Below are 13,634 nucleotides of genomic sequence, written 5' to 3'. Positions count from 1 at the left end.
CAGCACCACCAGCCCACCCCCTCGCCACCCGACCTGACAACAATACAAAACGTTGCTAAGGAAGTGAAATCATTATTGGAGGAAGCATTGAGTGATTTTTTTTTATAAACTTCCGTGGATCCCTTCTGAGTTTTGAACTCGGTAAAAGAACAGTCGCTAACTTTTCCAGATTTCGCTGTGACAAATCTTTCTGTTCTCCTTCGGCGCTGTCTAAAGGTTTAGTTTTAGTCGGATCTGACTTGTTTTGCTTCAATACCCCAGCCCTTTCTGCTGTGACCGTGCATACATTCCCAGTTAGTGTGATTGGGTTACTGTCAAACAATGCATTATGCAAAAAAAGCTGGTGTGCATCAGACAAGAAACAAAGGTCCACTTTCTTTAAAAAGAAATAACAGAAATCCTGGGGAAACTCAGCAAGTCTGGTGGCCTCTGGGGAGAGAGAAATACAATAAAATGTTTCTGGATGGATCAGATGGGACTGGAATCGTTGCCTGTTTCTCTCATCCGAGACACTTGTCAGATCTGCTCAGTTTCCCCATCATTTCCTGGTTTGGTTCCTGGTTTCTAGCATCCGCAGTATTTTGCCTCTAATCCTCTTTCGTTTCAGATTTGCAGATTTTCAGAGTTGGTGTAACTTTTTAATGTTTTGTCAGTGTTTTTTTTCAGGTTATATGTCGGCGGTTGTTGAAACTCGGTCAATGATGTAAAGTAATTTTTTTCATGTTGGCGTCCAACAATGTGAAACTCTGAAAGTTGGTGTATTTCAGCACCTTGATAGCTGCATTAGAGGCATTAATGGCTCTTGTTTCACATTAATGATTCCTTTGTGGCTTAGAGTGGTTTATGGTACTCTGTTTATTATAGAGTCATAGAGATGTACAGCATGGAAACAGACCCTTCAGTCCAGCCCGTCCATGCCGACCAGATCCCAACCCAATCTAGTCCCAGCTGCCAGCACCTGGCCCATATCCCTCCAAATCCTTCCTATTCATATACCCATCCAAATGCCTCTTAAATGTTGCAATTGTACCAGCCTCCACCACTTCCTCTGGCAGCTCATTCCATACATGTACCACCATCTGTGTGAAAAAGTTGCCCTGTAGGTCTCTTTGATATCTTTCCCCTCTCACCCTAAACCTATGCCCTCTAGTTCTGGACTCCCTGACCCCAGGGAAAAGACTTTGTCTATTTCCCTATCCATGCCCCTCATAATTTTGTAAATCTCTATAAGGTCACCCCTCAGCCTCCGACGCTCCAGGGAAAACAGCCCCAGCCTGTTCAGCGTTTCCCTGTAGCTCAAATCCTCCAACCCTGGCAACATCCTTGTAAATCTTTTCGAACCCTTTCAAGTTTCACAACATCTTTCCGATAGGAAGGAGACCAGAATTGCACGCAATATTCCAACAGTGTTATTGAGGGACATGTTGTAGTTTCTCTAGCTTTTGGTGGTATACTGAAGTTGTTCATATTAATAGCCACCCAACTTCCCTTCCTGGTTCCCCTGTTAGCTGATAATGTTAACCTGCTGTCTTTAGTATTGTCTCCCTGTCATTTGGATCTGTCAATATACATGCTATGATCTGTAGGTCCTTGATTGCTATGATCTGTCTGTACTTCTTGTAAAAAACATTTAACTGTATTTAGACACACGTGACTACAATAAATCAAATCGAAACTCCAACCCTTTCCTCCTTTCAATCTCCTGCCTGCTCTGAAACCCCCCTTCCTTCTCCAAAGTCTTTGAACATGTTGCCACTTTGTCAGTCTCCCCTGCCTTTTCTGGAACTCCAGGTCTGAATCTCTCTATGTAGGCTTCTAGCCTGGTCACAGTACTGAAAGGGCTCTGATCTCACTCATAACTGATGACTGTTGATCCCCTTCTCATCTTGTTTACAGCGTTAGAAGCCTCTGACCAAACCATTCCTTTCCAACAGCTCTCTGACGTTATTCAGGTGAGTCGTGCTACACTCAACTGTTGGCAATCATATCTAATTATCACGAGAGAATTTAATCAATATTGTTTCTTCCAACTCCCACATTGTTAGCTCTGCAAAGGATCTAGCCTTAGCCCTTCATTCAAGAAATGTAAATCTCCTATATACAATCCCTTCTAAATTACATTTATATTCATAGCACCACATCAAAGTCAACTCTAATAACCTCGTGTAACTGTAAAGCAATTGTTAATTTACAGCCAACCTCCCACCCCCGTTATAATGAAAGGTTGTGGAATCAGTCAAGCTGTAATTATGTCTTTGTTATAGCACTTAGGAATATGTCAACAAACATCTATTGAAACTGATTCTTTCAGCTCACATTTTCAAATAAATCCAAAATTTAATGGGTAGGGGGTTATATTGATCAGATTTATTTGATTAACTGACAAATTGACAGTTCCACAGACCTTATTGAAGCTAGAAATTCCTACCTCTCATTAAAGATATGGTCAGAAATGGTGCTGGGACTTGAGGCTCTGGGTTCCTCGTGCTGCTTTGGATGAGTAGTTGTGTTTCCATGACACTAAAAGAGTCTAGACCAATGTTTCAGGTCAGTAACCCTTTGTCAGTAACCCTTTGTCTGAAAATACATAATTGCTGGATAAATGCGAGATGCTGCATTTTGGGGAGGCAAATCTTAGCAGGACTTATACACTTAATGGTAAGGTCCTAGGGATTGTTGCTGAACAAAGAGACCTTGGAGTGCAGGTTCATAGCTCCTTGAAAGTGGAGTCGCCGGTAGATAAGATTGTGAAGAAGGCATTTGGTATGCTTTCCTTTATTGGTTAGAGTATTGGTTAGGAGTTGGGAGGTCATGTTGTGGTGGTACAGGACATTGGTTAGGCCACTGTTGGAAAGATGTTGTGAAGCTTGAAAGGGTTCAGAAAAGATTTACAAGGATGTTGCCAGAATTGGAGGATTTGAGTTATAGGGAAAGATTGAATAGGCTAGGGCTGTTTTCCCTGAAGCATCAAAGGCTGAGGGGTGACCTTATAGAGGTTGACAAAATTATGAGGTGCATGGATAGGATAAATAGACAGAGTCTGGGGTTGGGGAGTCCAGAACTAGAGGGCATAGGTTTAGGGTGAGAGGGAAAAGATATCAAAGAGACCTAAGGGACAACTTTTTCACTCAGAGGTTGGTATGTGTATGGAATGAGCTGCCAGAGGAAGTGGTGGAGGCTAGTACAATTGCAACATTTGAAAGGCATCTGGATGGGTATATGAATAGGAAGGGTTTGGAGGGATATGGGCTGGGTGTTGGCAGGTGGGACTAGATTGGGTTGGGATATCTGCCTGGCATGGACGAGTTGGACTGAAGGGTTTGTTTCTGTGCTGTACATCTCTATGACTCTATGACTGGAAACAGCTTTCCTTGTTTCAATATTTAGATTTTTCATATTCACAATTTTAGCTCCTGTGGCAATGTTAACATGGTTTCAAAGTGTTTTGTTGTCCAGGTCATTTGAGGTTCAGTAGGCTTCCTGTACTATTTAGACCGCAATCTGTTTCCATCCATTTGTTTAAAATGGTCTTTTATGGCTTATGTAAGTTGGAAAAAGTTATAAGGTCTGAACAGGATGCATGCAAGATAGTATTGAGCAGAAAAAGTTGTCTTATCCTCTCAAAATATTAAAATGCTTGGCTGTAATTCCTCAGTTCATCAATCAGTTTACTGCAAAATAATTTATCAAATTTATTGAACAATTTAACTGCTTTGATTTGAAGTAACTTGCTAGCTGGAAGAGGCAATGAGGGTCATCAGAATATAACGATGGGATGACGTAGCTGTCACAGTCTTTCACAAAGTCTGGTTGTTCATGCTGATGATGGTGCAAGATGCTATTGTTGGGGAAATGAAAGTCTTTCTTCCCCATTTTTACACACATTATCCATTTTATTAATTCTTCAGGAATAAATCTTATGGGGTAGACACAATTTAAAGATACATTTGTAACCCTAAATTATGTACAGTATTTTAACTCCACTATCAGATTTACAAACATTAATTAAAAGAGTGTGGCATTGAAAACTGTTGAGTTAAATGTTTGATGTACATTTATATTTTCCTATAAAAAATGGACATAAAACCACAAAATCATTCCTGACAAATGATATAAGAATATAGATTTTGTCCTAATTTTATTTTGTACTAAGGTTATATGCAAATGATAAAATATTTTCATGTTTGCACAATACCTATTGTGAGTCATTGCAATTTTTTGTGCAGATTTGTTTATAGCCTGGCAAGGATCAGGAATGTAGACTTGAAACTGGAACAGAATTATGGCTGGTTGGGAGTGAATAATAAGGCTGTAATTTTGTCACAGTTTTAGGTGACAAGTCTTGAGAGCAAAACTCAAATTGTTTATGGTGTCATCTGAATACAGAAATTCAATCACAGCCCCACTTTCTATCATCTGTATTATTTTTATCACATATTTTATATTCATAAAACAAAAACTGTCCCATGAAGGCAGCTGAAGTTCATGCTGAAATTCACAGGCAGGTGATAGTAATATGAATAAATTCCAAATCTAAGGTTGAATACAAAGAATTAAGAGCATAATATGAGTGTACAATTGTTTACATAACATATTTGTCACAGAATAAATTCATTAAAAATCAATGCATTTTCCTCTCTATTCTACATTTTTATGCTATGATTTGCAAAAATGGAGCTTGTTAGTTCAGAATAGCTCTGTTCAGTGATATGACTGTAGAATCTGACCTCTCTAAACTCCTGATATTTTAACTGGCTTTAACAATGCTCCTAGCAGACTAAAGTGTCAGAATTTTCTGACTGTAATTCCCTTCCTGACAGTGATTCTCACCTACTTCAGATTTACTTCTGCTAAAAACCCTATGAAAGCTTTTCAGCTTGGCTTTTGCAATGGCATATGTACCCTATTTAAATAAATGCCCAGTTACTAATGAATGCGATGGCATGAGAAGTTAAAGAATTTCTGTGGCAGCAAATGAAGAAATGCTAACTGCTATTTTGCCTTTCCCAGGCCTGTCGTATAAGGTTTGCTGTTAGGAATTTACAGGAAAATAATTTTTCTAACACTTCATTCTAATCAATCAGGAGTGACATTTAATCTCAGAACCTGCCACATAAATTTGTTCATATTTGTTCTGAAGCTGTGCTGTTTCGCAAAAAAATCAAATTAAGTAATAGACAACTCATCAGAAATGCAGCAGTGAAGTTTCTGATTATTTTGACGATAAATGGATTTGTTGAAATTACACCACTGTAGGAGATCATTATAGTCATGCAACTCCCACTATCATTTGCCTGTATTTTCCTAGTCATCTTTTTCAAATACTCATCCAGTTCCTTTGCCGGTAATAATTTATTACAATTCAATTTCAATGGATAATTTTAACCCTTTATCTTTCCAATGATAACATTTTTTTTGGCTGCATAAGCAACTGCTTTGAATACTCTTACGAAAGTCTCTCTTAAGTGGTTTACTGATCTTTTTCTCTTTCAATTACAGGAAAAGGTCTAAATTTTCAAGTCTTTTTCCAAGTAAAATGCTTCTTTTCCAAAATTCTAAATCCATAATCTGTAGCAAAGCTAAATAGCAAAGATCAGGACTGTAATGTACTTTTGTAATATTATCATTTTAAAGTGTTTGTTATTGAAATGAGAGGAAATATTCTCGGTATTGCTTTTGGCTTGGGATACAGCAAACTGATAATGGCATCTTCTGAGATGGAGGCACTCTGGTGGAATTAGCAATCAGCACGGGTCATGGAGAAAAGTCATGCAGCATAGAAACACACCCTTCAGTTAACAAGTCCATGTTAACCATAATCCCAAACTTGAGTAGTCCCACCTGTCTATGTTTGGTCTATATCCCTCCAATATTTCTTATTCACATCCTTATCTAAATGTCTTTTAAATGTTGTAACTGTATATGCATCCACCTTCCTCTGTAAATTCATTCCACACACTGTAAAAAAAAAAATTACCTCTACTGTCTTTTTAAAATCTTTCTTCTCACACATTAAGAATATGCCCCCCGGTCTTGAAATCCCCCACTAGGGAAAAGACACCTGCTGTTTACCTTATCCATACCCCTCATGATTTTATAAACCTCTATAATGTCACCCTTCAAGCTCCTACACTCCAGTGAAAAATGTTCTAGCATATCCAGGTGGCATGGTAGCTCAGTGGTTAACACTGCTGCCTCACAGTGCCAGGGACCTGGGTTCATATTCCCGCCTTGGGTGACTTTCTGTGTGTCATGCTTGCACATGCTCCCTGAGTCTGTTTGGGTTTCCTCCCACAATCCAAAGATGTGCAAGTCAGGTGAATTGGCCATGCTAAATTGTTAGGTGCATTAGTTAGGGGTAAATATAGAGTAAGGGGGGTGGGTTCCTCTTCGAAGGGTTGGTGTAGACTTGTTGGGCTGTTTCCGCACTTATAGGGAATCTAATCTAATCATCCAGCATCTCCTTATAACTCAAATCCTCCATTCCTGGCAACATTCTAGTAAATCTCTGGTCAGTGTTTGTGGACTTATAATGATCATTCACTGTTTTCACAATAAGCAATTTATTGAACAGTATTGCACAATTGTCTGGTTTTTTTTTCCCTTTCGCTTGTTCAAATGCACCAACTCTTCAGCAATCTGCCTCTATAGGCAGTGTTAGAGGATAAAATTTGTCATTGTACAGTGAACATAAAATTAATAACACTCCACTCACATACACTGATTTTACATTTCAACAAGAAATACACATTTTGAAAGTAAAATATAGTGAAAAATACAGAGAACTTTTGTTAGTTTCCAGCATGAATTATGAGAATTTCCTCTGCACGTGTTCTCCAACAAATGTATTATGTACAATATACGTTTACTGATTAAACATATATATTTGACTTTTCTATAATTAATTTTCTAAAATATGTTTCTTTTGTTGCATAATTATAATTTATATAAATAAAAGCAGGACTCCAACAATCCTGACATTTAAATAAAAATAGTTTCATCTGATTGGCATTTAGAGAGGCAATGAGGCAATTATTAATCACCATAATTATTTACAGAACAAAGCACACCACATGTCTTCACCCTGGAAGGATACAGCCAGAACTATGACTGCACCAGCGCTCATTTCAGGGCTATATTTTACATTCTATTGCTACGATAAGTGATACAAGAGTACTTCCAGTAAGACTCACATGTGAAACAGTTACAGATAGACTCATATTCTCCAATTAAAGCACATTTTTTTAGCACAACAATTTTGTAATTTACTTAAAAACAAATGACCAAAAAGAAACTTTACTGTTCAACTTGATTCAAATGATATGGTTAACAAAATTATTTAATTCTCTAGCTTTCATGACGTTTTTACCACAATATCACAAAACAAGTTCTTCAATAAGCAAAATACATTATCTTCTTGTGTTGCATAAACAATACAGACATGAGTTGTATGTTTTGGATTAAATTGCATTGCTGATTATCATCAAAACATTTGGCAGACCAATCTATCCTGAACTGATGTGCAACATAAATGTATCATTATAGAGAGAGAGAGTTTTTTTTTTCTTATTTTTCATGGTAAAAACATTAGAGTTAATTCTATAATTTAACAAACTTGTGACTTCTTTGTTCATAGTGCATGAACAGTGGCAAGTAAATGTTTTTTCAGATTCTATACAGCTACCAAATGGATTAATACTGATAACAGTATGCTATTCTTTTGCATAGAGAAATGACCATTTATGCATTTCACAGTACAACAGTCTGAGAACTTTAATGATACAACTTCCTTCCATTTTGAACCTTCTGTGTTATATTCCCCATGAAGCTTTGCTTTGCTTTGGTATTGTACTTAGCGCACAGCTCCTTCATCTGTATAAAACTCTTTTCCACAGCTTTTGCAAACATGGTAGAAGAGGTCTCCTTGCAATCATTGAAGCAAGAAATGCAGAAGATGATATGGTCTAAGTGTGGATTGTAGGAAGCACCATAACCATCTGGAACTACAGGCCCATAAAACAGAAAGCCCTCCGTTGTAGTTGGTACCTGTGGAGTAATGGAACACTTAATGATCTTGAGCTATGAGCTTGATTGAGTAGACAGCTACTTTACATTTACCTGTTCCACTTTGCTGAAATATGGGTAAATCTTAAGTGTTTCCCATTCACTTGTTAAACAACAATCTTTTGTCTGCATTTACATAGTTGTGCATACAGAATGGTGACATTATCTGAACAATGCTGCTATGACAAATGTTCAACATGTCATAGATTTAATATTTTGCATAGTTTTAAATAGTTGATAATATTCTTCCCAATATAGTCTGTGTCCATACTTGTCTAGAACCTTCAGATCTTAACTAATTTGAGAATCTAGTCAGATGTAGGCTGGTTAATGCTTTGATGGGAGATCACGTAGGTATACCAGGCGCAACCGACTTTAATCTCTCTACTTCTGAGGACTTTGCCAACTTCTACCCAACATAAGCCTGGAGTAGAAACATCATGTGGAGATTTGTGGTCTATCACTCCATGGTATAGGATATGGATGTCTCATCTGCAGTTGTTTATTTGAATTGGTTAAGTGAGAATCTAATTAATAATCATAGTTTAATGGAGTTTTGACACTGACCTGGCTGGTGGAGAGGGTAAAATGGTTACTTATTAGGTATGTTTCATCAGTGAATAATTTCGGTAAATCCATTTGCAGTTCCTTTGCCATCTCCCGCAGTCCAAGTAAATGATTATCAATTGCCATCCCAGTAATAGCCTAGATGTGGGAAGATAAACTAAATTATTATTATCTGATATTAACTATAGCCTTGTGGCACTCACTTTTCAGGAGTGATGCAGCCTCTAAGTCAACAAAATGGCAAGTCAGAAATGTAAACCGTACTTTTCATTGAAAATATAACAACCATTATTTTCAATGTACACAAACAAAAAGCATCTTTCAGCCACACCTTTTAGGGATGGCACAGTGGTTCAGTGGTTAGCACAGCTGCCTCACAGTGCCAGGAACCCAGGTTCAAATCCAGCCTCGGGCGAGTGCCTATGTGGAGTTTGCATGTTCTTCCCACGCCTATGCGGGTTTCCGCCGGGTGCTTGTTTCCTCCCATAATACATAGATTTGAAGGTTAGGTGGATTGTCCATGCTAAATCACAGTGTCCAGGGATATGTAGGTTAGGTGGGCTCACCATGGGAAATGCAGGGTGATAGGAAGGTGGGGAGGAGGGGAGGGGAGGGGGGCAGTGGTGAGTCTGGATGAGATGCTCTTCAAAGAGTCAGTGTTGGATTAAATAGCTTGTTTCCACACCATAGGGATTGTATTCTACCTTAAGCAGTGTATACTTTGCAAATAAGAGACAGGAAACCAGCCTTACTTAATGTCTGTAGCAACAAAATAAGTTATATTATTTCACGTTGATATTGGAACTGGTTGGAAAATGGACACACCCAAATTCCTAGGGTTTTGTAGTAATGAAGGATTACACGATTTTATCATCAATGAGTATTTGCATTTTTCCCATTTAGTATCATGCTCTCTCATTACTGAAATAGTAGGTTACCACAATATCACAAAACAAGTTCTTCAATAATCAAAATACATCACCTCTTCAAGGGAGCAAGTTTTTAGTAAATGCCAGTGTCAAATTTTAACCAGCTGCCGAGGCGCGAATGAGTTTGGCAGAGTGGAAAGTGTATTCTTCTCCCATCCCATCTGTACAGGAACATCTGACCCCTCACTGATTCACTCCGAATACACCCCTCCCAATTCACAACACAGACTGCATTTTACTAGTTTCTGAATTGTCTGTTATAAATTTAATGAAGGAATTTACTGTGTTCTCAAATATTGTTAAATAATTTGAAAATGAAATGGTTCCATGTGTTTTAAAATTTGGGCTGCACTGAAGATTATTGCTGCCAAAAAATTAGGTGTAGACCAATGGTTTGCAGACAGGGTAGACATTGTGGACTGAATATTAAGTGTAAAAACTACAATATTTTGTGACAAGAAACCAGGTTATTCAACTGAGGTGTAGCAAACTGAAATGGCTGAACAGAGAATCCAATCATCACCCCCTTGACATTCATTGGCATCACCATCATTGAATTCCCCCATTATCAACATTCTGGGAGTTACTGTTGACCAGAAGCTTAACTGGACCAGCTGTGCAAATACCATGGCTATGACAACAGGTCAGAGGTTGGGAATTCTGCAGTGAGTAACTCACTCACTGACTCCCCAAAGCCCATCCACCATCTACAGACACAAGACAAGACTGTGGTGTTTTACTTGCCATTTCCCCGAGTGAGTGTAGCTTCAAAAACACTCATGAAGCTTGACACTATTCAGGAGAAAGCAGCAAGTAACTTTCCATGTATTCACATTATATTCCACCTGCCATGTCTTGTCCATTTAATTAAGTGATCTAGTCCATTTGAAGCTTCCTTGCATCTTCTTTACAACTTACATTCTCACCTCGCTTTGTGTCACTAGTAAATTTGAAAATATTACTTTTGGCCCTTGAATCATTTATGTACATTTTGAGCTGCTGCAGGCCTAGCACTGGTACTCCACTCTGTGTATCAACCTATTTTCAATTCATACTGATATGTTTCCAGTAATCACATATTCTAATGCTGTTTACTAATCTGTGGTGGGACCTTTCCTAAAGATCTTCTTCCAATACTTCCATTGGTTCTCCTCATAGTAACTCTAATAGTTTGTCAAACATGATTTCCCTTCCAAAAATCCATGAATGAATAGCTAAATACATTTTTGCCTAATTCTACCATTATTTTCAAAGTATCCAGTCGTCATGTCCTTTAAAATAGATTTTGGGAATCCAAGATGGCGGCAACCCAGTAGGTCTGCTTTGCTGCACCAGAACCCAAAGTGGGGCACCCACTCTCTCTTTACTACTTAATGTGCTGGAAATAACCATTTCTTGACCCCTGGAACCATCTGGTATCAGTTTTAAATTGTCAAGAAAATAACCCAAGGGAATGTAGCATGAGGATCGCATCAGGCAGGATCAACGGACACACCTGTGGCTGCACCCCCGTCTCTGTGACTACCTCAGGGGACTCACCTATGGGGCAGAGCCTGGTCTCGGAGTTCATGAGACTCTGAAAGGAGATCGATTCATCGACAGAGGAGACCCGGGCCAGACTTGAATCGACCTCAGTCATGCTGCAGAGGCATGACCAGGAGATCCAGCACCTCGGACGTCATGTTGGGGAGGCAGAGCAACAGGCCATGGCTTCTGAGACCGCAGCGGAATCCTTGGCGGTTGGATACAGGCCCTGGACTGCCGAGTGCAGGCCTTGGAGGAGCAGGTCGACAACCTAGAAAATCAAGGTCATCGGAAGAACATCCGTTTGGTGGGGCTTCCTGAATGGGAGGAGGAAGGTCAGCTCATCAGCTTCTTGGAGCAATGGCTCCCACAGTCTCTGAGGCTGAAAGTCGAGGTAGGCCATGCGAGGCTCGAGCAGGCCCACCGGGTCACAGTGCGCAGGCCCGGATCAGACCAGCAACCCCGCCCGGTCCTAGTGCGACTCCAGCATTATAGAGATAAGCAAATGATGCTGGAAATCTCTAGAGCAGTAGGGAAGGATCCTCAGGCTCTGATATATAAAGGATCACGAAATATGCTTTTCCAGGACTTCTCTCTGGTTATGATTCACAAGAGGAACGCCTTTGATGAGGTAAAAAGGCGGCTGAGGGACTTGACTATCCAGTATTCTGTTAGATATCTGGCAATACCGCATTTCAGCCACGAACGGTCCGTGTTCAATTTTGATTCACCGGTAAAAGCAAAGGATTTCTTGGATACTTTAAAATAGACTGACTGGCTTTATTAATATAGTCAATTATGTTTATTTTGTCTTTTCTCTGCAATTTGCCAGGTTTACCTGATTGTTGGAGGGTGGTTTTTTTTTAAATATGTGTTGGGGTCATAATTATTTTCCTTTTTTTTCTTTCCTCTCTCCGTTCCCATCGTCCTTTATTTTCCTGAGTTTTCTTTTCTTATTATTTCCTTTTATTCTTCTTCTCCATTTTGAGATGGGGGAGGGTAGGCAGTGGGAGGAAGCGGGGAGTTTGTTCTATCAGGAGTGCTAGGATTACAGTATGGAGGGGATGGGCTGAGTGCCCACTTTTAACTTTCTTGTTACAAGATATTTGTATTTTTGTTCTTACTTTGTATTGTCTGGGCAGGACTATGGCTTCAGCCAGGAGGAGTCATGGTGGGGCTAATGGGTGGTATGAGCGCACCCTTGTAGACAAGGAGGAAAGTCTCCTCTCATTTGTTATATGTTGGTGTGTTGTAGAAATAGCTGTTAGAAGTTTTGATTTGGTAGTTTTGGAAGTTGCATTTTATACGAACTGCTTGTGGTTTTCACTCGGTGTGCTATGAGTGGAGTTCTTCCTCCCAGAGGATTTGATTAGATTATCTTACAGTGGGGAAACAGGCCCTTCGGCCCAACAAGTCCACACCGACCCGCCGAAGCGCAACCCACCCATACCCCTACATTTACCCCTTACCTAACACTACGGGCAATTTAGCATGGCCAATTCACCTGACCCGCACATCTTTGGACTGTGGGAGGAAACCGGAGCACCCGGAGGAAACCCACGCAGACACGGGGAGAACGTGCAAACTCCACACAGTCAGTCGCCTGAGTCGGGAATTGAACCCGGGTCTCAGGCGCTGTGAGGCAGCAGTGCTAACCACTGTGCCACCGTGCCGCCCATAAACAACACACCAACATATAACAAATGAGAGGGCGGCACGGTGGCATAGTGGTTAGCACTGCTGCCTCACAGCGCCAGGGACCCGGGTTCAATTCCCGACTCAGGCGACTGACTGTGTGGAGTTTGCACGTTCTCCCCGTGTCTGCGTGGGTTTTCTCCGGGTGCTCTGGTTTCCTCCCACAATCACAAAGATGTGCGGGTCAGGTGAATTGGCCATGCTAAATTGCCCGTAGTGTTAGCTAAGGGGTAAATGTACGGGTATGGGTGGGTTGCGCTTCGGCGGGTCGGTGTGGACTTGTTGGGCTGAAGGGCCTGTTTCCACACTGTAAGTAATCTAATCTAACCTACACCGAGGATTACGGACTGTTTTGGACGATCATAGCTAGCCATTCTTTTAAATGGTGCACCTGGAATATTAAGGGGAGTCATTCACAAATTAAGAGAAAAAAGATACTGTCAAGCCTTAGAAAAGAGATGGTCGATGTAGCCTTGTTGCAAGAAACACAATTAACCGATAAGGAGCGTTTGAAGTTGCAATAGGGAGGATTCGGCTAGGTATTTTTCAAATTCTTTAATTCGAAAATTAGAGGAGCTGCTATTCTCATCCCGAAAAACCTCCCATTTCAAGTTTTAGGCTAAACTAAGAATGAGAATGAGTGTGGGCAATTCACAATTCTTAAAGCTTTAATACATGGAGAGGAATATAGGATTCTGAATGTATATTGCCCACCGCCACCTCCCCTGGCACATCCCCCTAAATTCTTAACGGATGCGGTTTCTAGATTGATGGCCCTTGGGGCGCGTCATACAATTATAGGGGGAGACTTTAATCGTATTATTGACCCCAAAGTGGACAGGATGCCTAGGGGCC

General features: G+C 40.2%; 1 protein-coding gene across 2 annotated transcripts in view; it reads right to left on the bottom strand.

Annotated features, from left to right (window-relative positions):
• Positions 1–7,652: 7,652 nt before the first annotated feature.
• chata (choline O-acetyltransferase a) overlaps positions 7,653–13,634 on the bottom strand; it is a 37,112-nt gene continuing 31,130 nt past the window's right edge. For both annotated transcript variants that reach the window (XM_060854072.1, XM_060854073.1), the window contains exons 14-15: positions 8,632–8,769; positions 7,653–8,046 (exon numbers count right to left, since the gene is read on the bottom strand). In XM_060854072.1, coding sequence (XP_060710055.1) covers positions 7,774–8,046; positions 8,632–8,769 — 411 coding nt within the window. In that variant the 3' untranslated portion in view covers positions 7,653–7,773. The remainder of the gene's footprint in view (positions 8,047–8,631; positions 8,770–13,634) is intronic.

This window comes from Hemiscyllium ocellatum, chromosome 43 (genome assembly GCF_020745735.1).
Source record: "Hemiscyllium ocellatum isolate sHemOce1 chromosome 43, sHemOce1.pat.X.cur, whole genome shotgun sequence".
Taxonomy (NCBI): Eukaryota; Metazoa; Chordata; class Chondrichthyes; order Orectolobiformes; family Hemiscylliidae; genus Hemiscyllium; species Hemiscyllium ocellatum.
This window is presented reverse-complemented; position numbering and strand designations above follow the sequence as displayed.